Below are 17,147 nucleotides of genomic sequence, written 5' to 3'. Positions count from 1 at the left end.
TGCATTCAAATAAGAAAATTGCCTTTGGGTGTCCAATAGAACATACTGGATAAATGCAGAGGCCATATATGTTGCCTTAATTACACGTCTTATTTGTTTGTTTGGCCTTCAGTTCTGTCTGGATTTTCAAGGCTGCAAATCAGCAAGAGTTCAGTTAATTATGTTGTCATTCATCTCCCAGGCAGTTACGGTTGTTCATCATTATAATTTCTGTGATATAAGCCCTGCAATAAGGAGTTCAGATTTCAGTTGGAATAAAAACTACGTACTTGCCCAGCGTGCCCCTTGTATCATAACCCACTGTCCCTGAACGACCTACATCCTTGTGACAGGTTTGCTATTGCATAGTGTTACTTAGTGATAAGTACTGTGTGGGCTGAAATACACCAACAGAGCCAGTATCTAATTATGGGAGAGGATTCAGATGGAGAAGCCTTTACGGTAATCACTGTTTTCACCACCTATGAAAGCCCTGCTGCATTTGACCTTTGGTTTCTTAGTTTTCTCAATGTGTGAGGAAGAAAGGCCAGACGCAGCTGGAGAGCAGAGCCTGGCCCTCAGTTCAAAGGCCTGCTGCAAAGCTCAGTGAAGATGCTGAGCATCCTCCACCACTTTTGCTTTCATACCTCTCTCAACATGTAGGTGAGGACTCTGGGATGATGTTGTGGCACCTTCCAGGACTGAGATAACATAAAGGTTTTTATTTTCATTTGAGCTATTAGTTAATACACAAGTGCCTACACTAGCGTATAAATCTTATAGCTGCTTATTTCAGATCAGGAGCTTTCTCTTCTCCCATCTGCTCCCCCACTCTGGTTTAACAGAGCTGCTAGATAGTGGATCTGTCCTGTTTGTAATAGAAATACAATATTTAGTCATGAGGGTGACAAAAGCACAACTGATTTTTCAGCCAAAGACATGCTCCGAGTCTGCAGTTTGAGTGTTTCTTTGTTAGCAATGTCAGCGTGAGCAGCACTGCCACTTGCTCTTCTGCTCTGCCTTGCAGCTGGGCGAAGAACTGGTTAGGGAAATACGTTCCAGCTAAAAATAGCTCAGCAAGAAAACCTGCTGAAAGAACATGCTCTTCAAACAACAGAGCGAATGGTGCAGGCTCCCAGTGCAACTCCTCTGCTGAAGGCTGAGGAGGGCTCAAGGCTATGTATTAAAATGTATGTTGAAGGGTCTCCCAACTGAAAGCACACACTGGTTATGATCTGGGTCATGCTGTACAGGTCACTGAAAGTGGTGAATAATGTTTCATTGCAAAGCAATAGATTTTTCTCTTTCTCTCTCTCTTTTTTTTTTTTCTTTTTCTATGAAGCAGGAGTAAAACCCTGGAGCCCTGTGTTCCCACAGGGGAGGCGGTGGGAAAAAGCACTGTTACATAGCTTAGATTTGAGCAAATTGAGAACATCATGGGTTTGATGCTTCAGGACATGCAAACAAAAGAAATCATATAAATCCCAGGGTTTTAGTTCTATCCCATTATGTATGTATTGCCATTATATTATTTTAAATAAGGACATCTGCCACTGCTGAAGTGATGCTAAAAATCAACTCTGATAGTGACTGCTTGAGCAACAGTAGGGAGTCTACCAAGTCAATCACTAGGAGCCGAGAAGCAAATCTTAGCCCAGTGGTGGGGACTGCCCCTTTCCTGAGACTTCCCAAATCTCCTGGTGAAACAGTTGCATACTCCTGGACGCTCACTGGGTAACGATATGTACAAAAAGAAAAAAAAAAAATAGGCTTTAACTTCACTGTATAAAGGATGCCTAATACAGTGCTCGTGCAGGGAGACTGAGGCTGGGCTGCCAGCCACCCGTCAGCCCTGTAAGAAGTGAAGTGTCCGTGGGCTCTGGCTCAGCCTCCTGGGCAGCCAGGAACGCAAGTGCAGCCACCGCAGTCAGAGGGAACAGGGGCAGCAGGACAGAAAGTCAGTTTGGACTGTAGCACTAGCTACATTTCAGAGTCCACGAAACAGAGAGACTGTATGTGGCTGGAAGTGTGCCAGAATGTCCTGAATTCAGCTGGGATGCTCACTGTTGCACAGCTAGTGTTAAGATCCTGCAAAACTGTGCGCTTAACCTATAAACAGTTTCCCCGGTCAACAGATGCCACTGCACTGTACAACTGTGGGATTTGGGTCACTGGAAGAAATCACAGCTGGGTTTGCAGAGAGCAGGCAAAGAAATATTGGTATGCATAGCCTGTCAGCCTGCCTCTGCTGACTTTATGTAAATTCTTCTCCGCCCCCTCATTTAATGTAAAATGATTTGAGAATGGCCATTCTTGCCATGGATACAAGCTGCTGGGAATTTCCCCATGCAATGTGAGCTCTGGAGAATATACTTCTCTGTTCCCTGTAACCTGTATTTGGACATAAAGGACCCTCTGGCAATCTGCAAAGTCTGCGAAGTGACAAATAAACACCTGCAGGCATATTTGCCATTGCAAGGTGTTGCATAAAGCAAGAGCAAGGATTTACCCAGAGCTGGTGGTATCAGATTGTGTGAGCCGACTAACCCAGCAGCTGCAAACCCTAACAGGAGAGGACATGCCACTGCGCTTCCCAGCCGCTTGTAATGCCAGATTTTACACCAAGGGATAGCTTACTTAATCACTGAAGTAAATCAAGGAAAATGCAGCGTGCTCTTGGCTTTGTGTAATCCCTACAGAAAAAACCTAAATGATAGTGATTCCTAAAGTTGCAAATGCTTCTGGGACAGACAGTCCCTGCTGGGACCATATGTCTGACGGCTCACCTGCTATCCAACTGCAGGGATCTCTCTGGAAACACTCTCCCTGGCAACGCGAGTGCTTTCTAGTTCTCTCCTGTCACTCACCCACACAGCATCCCCAAAAGGATGGGATATCCCTGCCTTCAGATAGCACAGCACCATCTGTTGTACTATTTTCTGTTTCTCTTGTGCACACTATTGTTAGCCCAGCATTTTTCAGCACAGAGCTAGACCAACAGCTTGCTCTCATGCTGTCAGTAACCAAAACTGGCCATGCAGCCTTTGCCCACAGCATGCTCTGAATCCTGCTGCTTTACTGCATCCCTGCTTGTTTTATTTTAGTCTTTTGCCTTTTTCAGAATTTCTCTTGAGATTATCTGTTGATTTTCAATGCAAAGAGTGAAGTGAGAAATTCCATTGACAACTCGAAGATGTGGCCCAAGCACTTGGTAGGAGCATGAGTCCCCTGGTCACAACAGGAATAATCATCTATTTTGTAGTTATTTCACCAGCAGATCTCATAGTGCTCTGCAAAACTAGTCTGTATGGTTATCCATGTTGAACAGAATAGGAAAATGTGGCTAAGTGTCTCGTCTGGAAAACCAGACTTGCAGGCCCTCCAGGGATTTATTCACTTCCCACTACAAATGGTATTTTAGTCATTCTGTTTTTCTTTGGTTTTAAGTTGGGCTGTGTTAAGGAGTATGACTTGTCACTTGATGCCACAAAGCGTGACACTGAGCACTACATACAGACTAACCTACATGAAAATGCAGACAGGATTTGAATTTAAAAATGCATCCATATATTCTGTGTGCTCTTCCCCCAGCTTTTTGGGACCCTCCTTAGTTCCAGTTAGGATCCTCCGTTCAGTTATGGTGGTGTAAATCCAAATAGGGGTTGCTGGAAAATTTCAGTCAGGACAGAAAATCCTGTGCTTTTGAAATCCGAGTTCCTCAATTGAATAAAATGTAAACATTAAATTATGTAACATTTCCTATTGACCTGAGCATTTAGCATTGACATTACTGCTATGATTTGTTGTGGTACAACATCCTCTCACTGTTACCGTCGAAGTGCAAGGCTGTGACAGAAAACCTTTGTGAAGTCTCCATGTTCTTGGGACAGGATTCCATTTTACTGCCTCCATGTCTCCTTAGAGTTGCTCCCTGTCTGCCTGCTGGGATGGGGGGAGCTATGCACAGCAACGTAAGGTGGCAGTGACTTCTTCAAAGCTAGCAAAGGCCTTGTCTCTCTGCAGAAGACCTCCATCATACGCTGGTTTTCTAGGCTTTTGTAGCATGTGTTTTTTCATTGCCACTGATGCACAGCAAGTCACAGGTAACGCTGCGTTTGAGTGCTGGGCCTCTAGTCCACCAGAAAGTCCCTGCTCACCCTGAGCTTCCTTCTCCCATCACCCTTGGAGACCTAAGCTAGGTGTTTCCACACACCTATCGTTCTCTGTTAGCTTTTTCCTTTATGTTGTAAACAGGCTGCAAAAATACTATTTTTTTTTAAATTAAATGGATGATGCCTATAAATACAACTTTCCTTACCACATTAGTACTGGTTTGTTTAACCTTTTCTGGAGAAGGAGGATTTCTCCCCTGTTGGGTGGTTTTTGGAAGTGCTGCAGCCACTGCCTGTGACAACTACAATAATAAGGCTGCAGTGCAGCCTGGCCAGAGTGTCGCTTTTGCAGACACCCTCAAATTAGCCTGATTTCTTTGCAACAGACCAGCTGCTATCTGGAGAGACTGTTGTGAGATCCTGGCTTTTTTTTTTTTTTTTTTACATGATTTCTGAAAAACTACTGAAGTATTAATTCACTCAGAATTTAATTTGCCTAATGAATATGATCATCTCAAGCAAATGACAGTGGCTGTTCATCTATGAGCCATGTAGTCTTGATTTTGAGGGCTTTTTGTCAACAGTAAGGCACTCGTGTTTTCATTCTGATGTTTGACTCCTGGCCGAGTGATATTTTGTATAGTTTTAAAAAACAAAACCCAAAAAACCTGACTCCATTGTTGTACAAAGATGTGAAACTGGTTTGCAGAAACCTCTTTCTAATGTGATTTAAGACTCAGATTTTAGCAACATGCTGGTTCTTTAAGCAGGTGTGTTTCCTAGTTGCCTTGATACAGTCCTCTGCATCAGTGGGCTTTGAGCAGAAGGAGGTCCTCTACCCCCAAAGCTGGTGTGTGTTTCCTTTTTATTTCACTGGACAAGTACTTGAGCATGGATTGATAGATCTGGGAGTCCTTTTTTGTCCTTTGGTGTGTTACATGCAACAGATAAAGAAAAAGACAGAAAATGAGAATACTTTCTGGGGGAAAAAAACAGTCTGCAGAGTCTGGAGAGGTCAAGGAAGTGCGCTGGTTGCTTGGATGAGTTAATTATCCTGAAAAAAAAAAATGCTGAGGGAAACTTGTGGTGCTCTGTTTGACCCAAGTAGCTCCGGAGCCACACAAACAAACAGGAAAACCCCCACAAGACCTGATTATACAGCTGCAGCTTGCCAGGTGGGCATAGGCAATAGAATCAAAAAGATTTAGCTAGAACTACATTTTAATAATTGATATGACTGTACAATATTTATTAAGCAGTGTTCGATAAGAAACAATGACCTTCTATTCTGACCTGTTTTCTCTCCTTTCCCCCCTCCCTATTTCCTAAATACTTATTTCCTTCATTTTTCACCCCCCTTGCCTTGTCTAAGGTTACTTCAAAAAGGTGGAAACTGTGCTATACTGACCCAGTTTTCCTATATGAAAGCAGCAAGCCCAAGCCTCTGATTCCTGGGAGGAATTAAGATCTTGAACAAACCAGGCTACAGAAGTTGTGCTCAGAGCTGCAGGGGGAGGAATCTGTAGTAACTCTAACAGTATTTGGAGGGCCAGCAACTGCACTGTATTAATTGTAGTTTCCTTGGATCACATGTGGTGAGCCAGTTCTTGGAAGAGAGTCCAAAAACATGCTCGAGTTCTTCACGCAAAGGTGCAGATGACTCATCTGACAAGACTGGCCCATAAAGCAGTGATAAGGTCCTGCTGTGGTACTAGCCATATGTCCTCCAGGTATGGTGTGTGCAAATGTCACACCGCACTGTGAGAAGGCTTTGTCTCTTCCCTTCCCCAGTCTAAAAGCCACGCTACAAATTCTGTGGAAGTGAATTCTGTCTGCTTCAGTATTCTGCAGGCAATTCAAAACAGCAGTTATGGTGAAACTCGTTTCTGTCCAGTCTGCATATAAAGGTGGCTAGGTTTAAAAGCGGTGGTGGAGTAGGAGGACCAACACGAAACCAAAACTACCCCTCCCCTCTCTCTTGTTCCATATGCTTCCAAGCGTCAAGTCTGAAACTGAGTACATTAAAACTGGAAAACATGCAGCCAAACCCCCTTCTGGCTGAGATTTTGCTTATACCAATTCATCGTCTTTCAGATGCATACTGTCCATCCCATCTTGCTTCTGTTTCAACTACAGTGAAGTAAGTGCTTGGCATTAAGTGCATAAAACGTTCTTCCTGAATTCCATGAACAGGTTTCACAACAAAAAATCCAATCTTAAATAATCTCAGCAACACAGCGACCATCCCCACAACTGGTGAGGGCTGCCACCCTGCTGAATCCCTGCTCAACCCTTGTGTTACCAGTAGCTCACAGCTGCTACACACCTTGTCCTGGTCAGGTTTTTGTTATAAAACAGCACCAATGGCTGCGACAATCACAGCAGCTTACTTTGGTCCCTATCGATTAAGCTCTGCAAATTAAATCAATGTCTTTCTGTAATTACTTGTGCTGCAGATCCAAACTAGCTTAAGGACCTGAATCATAATCCAGTGTAAGGTGAAGCATTACAGAGCATTATTGGCTTTCCGCAGATTTCCATTTTGGTTTATGACTGCTTGTCCCTTTACAGGGCTAGGGCCCAGATCTTCAGGCATGTGTAGATGCCTATTTTCTGAGAGAGGATCTGAGCCTGAACAGATGCTATTTGTAGGCATTTTGGCAGGGCAAGACAAGTGCGCTATTTTCTTCCCTAAATTGTTTTTTCCTTATTTAATTACACTTGCTTTAGCAGTTTTCCTGCAAGGTTATTTACATAATTATGCTCTCTTGTGATACATTACAGCTTTCTGAACCCTGATTTTTTCATTTCTAGTTTCACATGTACCACTTATGCTAGAAGACCTATTCGAGGAATTGACTCCGTTTCCCAGAAAAGACCCTGGATATTCCTCTCCGTGTTTACACCTCCTGCTCTGCTCTTCCCTTCCCTGCTGTGCACTGACCTGCTGCTCTTGCCTTCACTGTGCCATGGAAAACATGTTTGATTATGAGTTCCCAGCACTGGAGCCAGGGAAGTAGAACAGAGCAGTGCAAGGAGTTAGTGTCTTCCCAGAAGACAGTCTCTCATCAGCTGTGCCCCAGACATGTGAAACAACTTCTTGTCCCTGGGCAGAATTAACTGCCCTCTGCAATGACCCTTCCCCGTGTTAGCACAAACTAAATACCCCATGTTTTCAACAGGAGGTGCATGCTGAATCCTTAGCGATACAAACCGGCACTGAGGGCAGCTTTGAGTCATGTGCACGCTGTTCAAATCAAACACACACAGGACTAAGTCCTCTCTGTTGCAGCCCTTTATAAATGAATTAGCGTGTTCAAGAATTCTTGCCAAACATGCTGTGGGCTGGTCTGAGACAGCAAATTGCTCTTTCTGGTTCAGCTGCAGATCACGGCTCTTGCCCAGAGCTGCTAGGGTGCTCCATAATTAATTGTGCATGCACTGTGCTTCATTACTGAAGCAGGCACGTACCTCTGGTTAAAGAGCTTCTGTCCAGAGGGTCGGTTATGATCACACACCCATGGCAGTTAGGTTTGTTACTTGCTGACCAGGGATTCACATCAGTGAAGTTCATTCTATTTTTACAAGTGTAATACATGAAAGGGAACAAATGCTACCTTTCTCAAGAGCTCTTCAGTCCTTAAGAGAAAGGGACAGAGTAGGGGTAGTCAAGGTATGGCATGTACAGATGTACTTGAACCTCTTCTAATACATGTATTTGAGCTGCACCGCAGCTCCCTTGGACCTGAAAAGCCCTGTAGACAGGAGGGTAAACTGACTCATTGCTTGGAGACATTAACAAAACTTGAGCTTTCTCATTTTCCTCCTGATTTTCTCCTTGAAGACTGTCTCAGAGTAACTGTGGCAGCAGATTCTAAACCTCAGCCCCTTTGACTGTAAGGCCAGTGCTGTCACTTGCTATATAACAGGGTTTCCAGCTGTGTGTCACTGCCTGACACCAAGGAAGGGCATGGGGATTAATGTCCATGGGATCCTTACATCTAAATCCTGGAGACAGCTTCAAAAAATCTCAGCTATCACTTACATATCCCCCATTCTTCCAGTCCTTCCTCCCACCCCCGCCAATATTTTTCTTTTCTGTAGCCTGAAAAGCTGAGCCCATCACGGAAAAGGGAGGGACAAAACATGAAAAAAATCCCAAATCCTCACACAGCACCAGGTTTAAAAAGCATTCAGGCACTGTGCAAACTGTTAATAAAATACTGCAGCCACATGCAAATCTCCAACAGCAATCCCCCAGCCGGTCCTGCTGCCAGCATCTCGGCCTGCTGTCTAGTGCAGAGCAAGGAGAACGGGAGACTCCCTCGGCTTACACGCACGCCCACAGAATTAAATTGTAGCTCTATATATAGCTCCCGTCTCATGCGAGGAGCTAAGGCTTTCACAGACACCCACGCTGCACTCGCTGGGGTTATTTTTAGCATCAGTGACAAGGTTACCTGGATGATTCCTGCCACATAAGAACAAAATGCATTAAATTGTACACACCTAATTAGCAGTGACAGCCGATCTTTTCTTTGTGCCTGCCCCTGCCTTTCTGTCTCTGGAATACATCTGTGTCAAGTCTTCCCTGCCTTCTGAAATCAGGGCAGTTCCCTGATTTCTAGTTCAGTGAGCGGGAGTTTGAGCACAGTTGGAGCTTCATCAACAAACCGTGATAATCTCCAGGTGAATTTGGGCTAGTCTCTAAAACTGGGTTCAGTTCAGTATCTACTTAACTTCTGCATCAGGGCCACTAGTAGTTTGTACCTTCCCCCCCGCCCTTTGGTCAAAATCAAATCAAATATTCCCCAAAGTTCTGTAGATTCAGCCCAGTTTCCCATTGAATTTCTCGGTCTGGGGGGCTGATGCCTTTTCAGTGAGCAAAGCTGCAGTGAGACGTTTCTGTGAGGAAATGACATGGGATGTGCCGTTCTCGAGAAACAGGGCACGGCTTTTCATGCCGCTCTTGGGAAACGGGGCACAGCTTTTGTTTCATCAATAGGTAAATTTTTCCTTTGAGATTGCTCTGTGTTGAACTGTCATGCTTTATGCTTTTAGGCTGTTTGCTTGGTATTGTTCTGTCTCCAGCAGCACTGTGAACTTCATGCTCTGTTACATGAGGCTGAGGTACAACCAGGGTCTAATCTGGGTGTGCGTTTAGCTACGTCTGCACTTTCTGGGCAAGTCAACTCGAAAATGCCTTTCCGAGAACCTCGGGGCAGTATTGGAACTACAGATTTCCAGATGTGGTAAAGTACTCAATAAAGATACCCCCTTTTTCACTTTACATTGCCAAGAAATCTTGCCCCAGCATGATCCACTTACCCATGCCAAGTTTTTCAATGTGGTAAAGATCAGTTTTAGGTGCTCAAGTTTTGGTTCCGCTCTTGTCCATAAAACCATCATTCTTCCTGTCTGACTCCTTTGATACCCATGTTTCAGTATCTGTATTCCTGTCTCCATAATCTCTTAAGTGCTGCTGAATGCATCGTGTCTACTTATGCAAATATCCAAGGAGGTGAAACAGAACATGAAGTGAAAATTACAAGTATAATCTTTTCTGGGAATTCATGTTTTCATTGAAACATTAAGTAATAATGGAGTGTCTTTAACTGTGGTTATACAAGGCATACTTGAGAAGTACCAGCCACCCAAGCAGTTCAAACATTAACTTTCTAAATAGTCAGATATCAAATTTAATTAAACAACCTTTTCCTGCGTCACTCTTCAGTCTAGCAACTATTTTACTCCTCCAGTTTCAGCATAAATCCCATCTAGAACAAAGTGAGACTGTAAGGCAGAAAGCAGTTACTGCAAATAATCGTACTTGCAAATGTCTTTCCCGCCTCTTGACACAAAGAGCTCTCGATTCACCGAATTCCATTGAGGGCTTATTATCTACACTCCGAACACACAACAATGGGAACCAGGACCTGTTGGGAGCCCTCTTGCCTAATGCACAGTAGAATATTGCAAGTGCACACCGTGGCCCTGTGCACCGGGGACGCATGAATTAGTGAGAGAAAACACTACTGGAAAGGGAAATCTGGGGAAAATGGAATACTGCCATTTTGGATGGAGGAGGAGGGAGAAGTGCCTGTTTCCACGGCAACAAGTGGCAGACTAAATTGTCTGGGAGCACGAAATACGGGAAATACACTCTTCAAAAACAGCAATGCGCATAAATGAATACTTGAATCTGTACTCATTCTGCTGTCAGTCAATAATAAATCTGAAGTCAGTGGACTTGCACAGCTGTGAAAGTGGAATCTGGCCCAAAAGATATAACGGAATTCCTCAATCTCTCTTTTGAGATGCAATGAGTGGGAAAGGGAAGAAAAACAGGGATTTTAGCTTTGACTGCATGAACACCCATCAGCAAGATAGCAGCGTTGGTTTTCTCAGCAGGTTCACAACTACTGTTGAAATGTATTATAGCAGAACCATTTAAAAAATACGTCGTTTTTGAGAAAATGTTATTCTTTTGTCTCCCCATTTTTGAAGTTACATAGACACTATTATTCAGTATATGTTGCACATTATATACGTCAGCATAGCTTTCCCTCTAGAGTACGGAGCTAGGCTGTGTTAGCTGTGGGACTGAGGCAATTTGCTAGACAGCTGTAGACTTCCAAATCCCTACAAATGTGCTGAAAAATATTGATCTTGGAAAAAACTGCCTGTTTACTTGCCATTCTTATGCAGACAGCCATATAACTACTGACTAATCCACCTGTACATTATTTTGTGCTAAAGTACAGGGCTGTAGCCTGGTGGTTCAGGTGGATTCATGAGCCGGCAAGTCCCATTGCTGTTATCAAAGTGTTACCAGTGCAGCAGCAGCAATGTGCTCTTATCGGCACAGGTCATGGCAAAATCATCCAGAGCCCAGACATCTCTGTTGGATCCCATTTCCTGGTCAGTGCTTCGCACCTGAACGCTTAGCAGTGCGTTCCTTAGCTATAAACTTCCTAAACTTCCAAGTTTTCACAAAGGCACAAAGAGACTGTGCTGCACAAATGGCAGTGAAATGAATGGGTTTAAAGATGCGATATTTTCCCTCTGCCCGGTGGTTACATTGCCACGCTACCACCAGGTTATGCTGGGGTGGGCTGTGTTTGTGAGGTGAGACCCAGTTAGGAACTCCAGAGGGATATCTCTAGGGCTTTGACTTTTTGGCCTTTAACACTACCCATTTTTACTTTTTATTTTGGACATGTACTTTCTTTTCCTTGTGTAAATATTTTCCTGCATGCATCCACCACCTGAGCTTGTTTGCATGGTCATGTTCTATTCTGGTGGATGAGTTAAGAGCTGGGCTGAGCTCTGCCAGTGCACATATGTGCTGGAAGTTGTGTGGGAGATAGCTTCCAATCTGTTTTGCCATTCCTGGCTATTCCAGCAATCTCTGCACCGTCTGTTCCCCGAAATGCGATGAATCTTCCATGTTCCAGGAGGAAGGAACTAAATGAAAGCCTGTCTTCCAGCACTTGGAACAAAGATGGCTTTTAGCCATCCTCTAGACATTACCAATGAGACTAATAGCCTGCACCACAGATTGCTCCATGAGACCATAGCAGGCAGTATGGAGGCTTCCTTCACTGCACTGACCTATAGATGCTACATTTCCTAGCTTCTAGTAATGACCAGCCCTTTTCTTCACCAGCAGAACAGTTTCATTTTTAAATCCTCGTATTGACACTTGACTTTAGGTATGCCTCCTTTAAAATAATTCTTTAGGCTCATTATTGAGCAAGCTACATGTTAAATCAAAAGATAAATCCTGTAGTTATACCACCTGAATGGCCTTTCACACTAAGAGAAGTCAGGCTGTATTGAAGAGATGTGACCTTCCAGGCATTTCAGCAATATGAATGTGGCTGTATATGACATAATCTTCTTACTCAGTGAATACTCTGTGATGGTCCAACTTGGTTTTATGGATGCAGTGGGGTGGAAACCAGTTTTGTTTATTTTAGAGCCATAAAATTAGGCTCCTGACTTATGAAGACATTTAGCGAGCAATTGACTGGACAAAAAAATGGAATTAACAATATGGGAGTGCAGCTTGAAATAATTCCCTGATATGAATATACAAGGCTTGCAAGGTCAAGATGATCAAAGCCATGGTCAAGGTCCATGATACTTTCCTTCCTAAATCAATGGGTATTAATGTGGCATATCTATGACTTGCTCTGCCTGTAACTCTTGGAACTTAATGTAAATTGTAATGTGCTATTTTTCACTTGTATGGGATGTACATGTTTTGGGACAGGGACAGGCTCTGTCTTGTGCAGCCACTGGCACAATGCACTGTTCTCCTTTGGGTGTAAAGTGCTACCATGCTACAAAGAATGAACAGCAATCAGTGAGACTGGATCCAGCTCCAGTATTCAGGGGCATCATGAAGTGCACCCAAACTCTCATCTGTTCATTCAGCAGCTCGTTGTTTAGCTGAGGGCAAGTGTGGTGATGCTAGTGATGTTTTCCTCCATAAACCCTGCTCCATTAGGACTTGTGCTCTGATCCATATGTGTACTTCTCATTCCCTGTCCCCTGAGGTAAAGTTTAATCAAATGCACACACATGAATGAGCTAGCCTAAATATCAGTAAATGTTTCTTTCAGGAGAGGCTTGAGATATTTAATATTTAATAGGCCTTGAAAATTAACTTCTGTTCATGTTTCTCAATTTGATTCCAAGTGTTTTGGCAGTGAGCAGTGCTCACTGTCCCAGTGTGGGCAGGCACAGCACAGATTATTTAACAATCCACTTTGTCTCATCTAAAATATTCATGTTTGCAGATATCCAAATGTAGCTCTTAAAAAAACCACACACAAAACCCAAATGGTGCAGCCTGAGCCTCACAGTTACCTTCAGTCTTTGCTGTAGGCTACACACCACAGTAATGCTGTTTCTTTCATAGCTCTACCCTGTTGCCCTGGTTACCGATCAAAACCAGACCATCCCTGCCATCCCTGCAGCTGGCCTTACACAAACACCTCACCCGCGTGAAGGCAACGCTGCTGGAGCTGCTTCTTCCTTCAAGCAGAAATCCAGCCACCAATGCACACAGAGCTTTCCTTTGTTCAAGTCAATGTGCAGCTATAACAATTGCCTTTATCCTCAAATTCAGCTAGTGCCGACAAAGAAAAATCAGGTTAATAAATAATTGTGTTATTATTTTTGTTAAAGCACTAGCCTTTCTGGAGGACCCCAAAATCTTGATTACGTCAGTAGAGCTGCAGGTAGATTTGGCAGAATTTTGTCTCTCACATTGACTTCTGTCTTGTTTTCCATTGAAAATAAGAGAATCCTGACTGAAGAGGGAGTTAAGATTTTTCTCCATGTGACTGATTGACAGCTGGAAATGTGCTATATTAGTTTGTGTATGATTCACTGCAGGAAATGGACTTGGGGGTGGGTGACAGTGTCTCATCTGACAGTACTCAGAGGCCGCTCTGTTGTAAAGGGAGGTTCCTCCCTGTTCTTAGGTAGACTTACTTTGAGAGTTTCATCTCAATTTGCTGCCGGATTTCCTGTCTTTCCTCATCTGTCCTCCTTGGGAAAATATTCCTGTCTTCCAGCTCCTGCTTACTTGGTCTGTTTCGTAGTTTTACTGCCAGCAGTTCTTTCTTGCATTTTCTTGGCAAAGTACCTGGGACATGCATTGAAAAGAAAGTTATTAGAAAGACAGCTCCTGGAGAGGAAACATGAACATATGAAGAGGGGGAACCCTACAGAGTGACTGTGATCTGTATGTTAGTGTGCAATGAACAGTTCTACACATTCATGTAAGTAAGTAGCACTACAGTTGTGCACGGCTCAGACACAAAACTGCTTACAAATGCAGAAGGATCATATTCCTGTTATCTTTGTTATCCATTATAAGCAAGCAGTGCTCTCAGGTGAAAATTATTTGCAGCTGAGACATGATTTACATCACTAGTTTAGAAGTCAGAGGCATCTTGCCTCAATCCTCTGAGCATCCCTATAGCCCAGAGCAGTCCCCATTTCCTGAGCCATTTAGTGGTTCCTGCATCGCTCAGGGACAGGAGTGGCTGGGACATGTACACCTTCCTCGCAGGGTCACCAGGCATAACCAGGAATAGCAGAATATAATTTAGCAATCAATACTACGCTGTCGATATTAGGCCTTTCCCTCTGAAGAAAGCAGGGGCAAATATTCCAAGGAATGAAAGAAAAGGCCAGGTTTTACGATGATTTGCGGAATGCTGGCAACTTAATTGGGCATTCAGGCAATAAGAGACACAAATACTTACTGTGATAGCATGACCTGTTGTACTTATTGTAAAAATATGATACCACCTGTTTTCCATCAAACCAGACAACCTGAAAAATTGCCATTACAAAAGAACTATTCGTAGGAGACCATGAAGCAACTGTTTTGAGTAGGAGTCTATTGCTCTTTAGTGTGCTGGATGTTGAATCCGTGATGCTGCCTCCCTGATGACACTAGAAACGTCCGTTTACTCTTACTAGAGGGAACTGTATCTGAGCTTAGGTGGTTCTGTATCTCTGCTGTAACTCTTTAGACTTCAGCAGGCTGAACAGATGAAAATTGGACTCCTAGGCTTATAAAACCATTTTGCCATGTGTTTGGAAAGGTATGCAATAAAATGGCTGTAAAGTAGAAACCTGTCTTTATTTTCAAATGCAGACCGAAAGCCTGAGGCAGTGTCCATATTTGAGGAGGGGTAGCTTGCTTACGATGGGTGGAAACGAAGAGGGAAGTGGTATTAAAACCAGTGAGCTGCTGAGCCATACTGGAAGAACTGCACTCTTCCAGCAGTCATGTTACCGGTAGGTTGTAAGCAAGTAAACTTACACCAGATCCCTGCATGCCTCTACTATGCCGTACTGGCTTTTCTGGTGTCCAGTCCAGGACTTCAGCGGAGTCTGAAAATTATCATTGCAGAGTAGCACCGGCCAGATAGGGTTTAGCATATTGTCAGGGTGTGCAGGAGCTAGAGTTAAATCTTTGCATTTGTTTCATCTTGGGAGCGTGGTGTGTAATAGGAGGTTATTTTGTTTTGGTTCCTTTTTACTTTAAAGGTGTTTTTTTAATTTAATGCTTCACCTTTTCTAGAAAAGGTCATCTAATTTTTAAAGAAAATGACATTTAATTGATATTTTTGTTTGGCATTTGAGATGGGATTAAAGTCTATGTTTTAAAGGATGCTCTGGAGCTTGTCAAGATACTAAATCCTAAATAGATTCTCATTGCCATACAGTGGAGTTTTATTTGCTAGGGTTCTGTGGACCTACATTATTACTATCACTATTGATTTTGAATTTCTTTATGCAGAGGGAGGAGTCTATACCACATCCACACATACATGTTGGAAAGACTGGGGCAGAGAGTAGTTATCTCCCCTGTGTAAGTGGGGACCAGTCTCTTGATAGTTGCAGTGGTGTAAAATTACACTTTTTAGAAACCATAATCAGCTCAAAGCCCTGCTTAGAGTCTAAAAACGGTGCCCTTGTTTAGCACCTTCCTCCTAATACTTTCAAAGTCTGTTGCAAACATTAATTAAAGTAAACCACACAGCCCTCTGAAGTAGTAGGTATGCATTTAACAGATGGGTAAAGAAGTTAAATGGTTTGGCTGATGCCACACAGAGCCTTCTGCTAACTGAATAAATGACTCCATCAGAAACATTTGGCTCACGAAGCCACACGCTTGGGACTCTCAAGATTTTTCAAGCCTCCACCTCACTGGGAACGGGTGCCGAGTGGGCGTTTGCAGCGCTCAATCCGTACAGCACAGGAACGAACAGAATTCCTTCTGGAAACAATCTGAAGCACGTTTGGGGCTAGCAACCTCCCGGGTGTCCCTGAACATGTTCTCATTTTCACCTGGAAATTTTAAACAGGCGGTAAGAGGAATTTGGTCACGCCAGGAGGCTGCTGCAGAGAGACTGCACATGCACATTAAGCCCAGTGTCTCTGGAACGGGCGACGTGCCGCCCATGTGCTGGCCATCTGCATAGTGCATTTGCAGGCAGTTTGGTGCATCTTGGGTGCACTGAAAGCAATATACTTACACACTACACAGCACATGCCTACCTCTCTCTCCAGAACTGCTTAGAAGGAAACAAGGGAGCCCTACATGTGCAGTAAACACTTTTTTTGGAGCTGCGCGCCAAACAGTTACTCTCCCATTCATCAGTGACAGCTAAGGTATGAGTGTGCAGAACTATCCCTACTCCCTTCAGGCTCTTATAAAGCTACTTGTCATACCATACTATACCTGATCTTTGAATTGTGGGAGGACAAGGGCTAGAATCACATTGCTTATTTGCTCAGATGAGGTCAGGGCTCATTTTCTGCTGTCCCTCGTCTCATAGAAAGCCAGCTGAACCCGACGCTCTGCAGATAAAAGACTGGACTTTTTGCAAGAAGTCAGGTTTTGAAGCTGATGTGGAGACATTGGCTTAAGCTAGCTCAGTGTATGCCCTAGAGGCTTGTATTTCAAAGTGAGATGGAACAATGCAATGTTTTGCTTGAAACAAAGTAAAATGAAGCGACTCTTCAGGGCCTTGTCTACTCCCAGGCTGCTCTGCTGCGTACTTAGAGTGAGTCTACTACTTTGTGAAATTAAAAACACAAATCACATCTGAAAAATCTCAACTTTAACCCAAATCCTGCTGTTGTATTAGGGAAGCAGAGAGCGTATAACCCACTCAGGATAAGCTGTGCTCACTTCATCCAGATGTCTGGATTTCTAAAAGGCTTATGCTATAGCCACTCCCATGGTCCATATGCACTGTGCACTGATTAATCTTTAGGGTATTTCACCAAATAAAATGCAAGAGATCTGGATTAAGCTGATCTGCTAGTCTAAGGAGCCATTCCTCATGCCTGACCAATTGGGTTAATTCCTGAAAAATAATACCGGCCCAACAAAGTGAAAAGAGGGAGATGATGTTACCTCCTTCAGGCAGACATTCTAGGAAACACTGTGTAGTTAGTTCATCTGTTTTCATCTTGACCGGCCCCACTGATGGCCAGTTCTGTTATTCCACCTGC

At 43.6% G+C, this 17,147-nt stretch overlaps 1 protein-coding gene across 3 annotated transcripts in view; it reads right to left on the bottom strand.

Annotated features, from left to right (window-relative positions):
* Positions 1-17,147, bottom strand: part of PHACTR3 (phosphatase and actin regulator 3) — a 111,756-nt gene that overhangs the window by 16,920 nt on the left and 77,689 nt on the right. For all 3 annotated transcript variants that reach the window (XM_063349660.1, XM_063349661.1, XM_063349662.1), the window contains exon 8: positions 13,599-13,752. In XM_063349660.1, coding sequence (XP_063205730.1) covers positions 13,599-13,752 — 154 coding nt within the window. The remainder of the gene's footprint in view (positions 1-13,598; positions 13,753-17,147) is intronic.

Source organism: Chroicocephalus ridibundus, chromosome 12 (genome assembly GCF_963924245.1).
Source record: "Chroicocephalus ridibundus chromosome 12, bChrRid1.1, whole genome shotgun sequence".
NCBI lineage: Eukaryota > Metazoa > Chordata > Aves > Charadriiformes > Laridae > Chroicocephalus > Chroicocephalus ridibundus.
The sequence above is the reverse complement of the archived record's forward strand: the minus strand, read 5'-3'. Positions and strand labels throughout refer to the sequence as shown.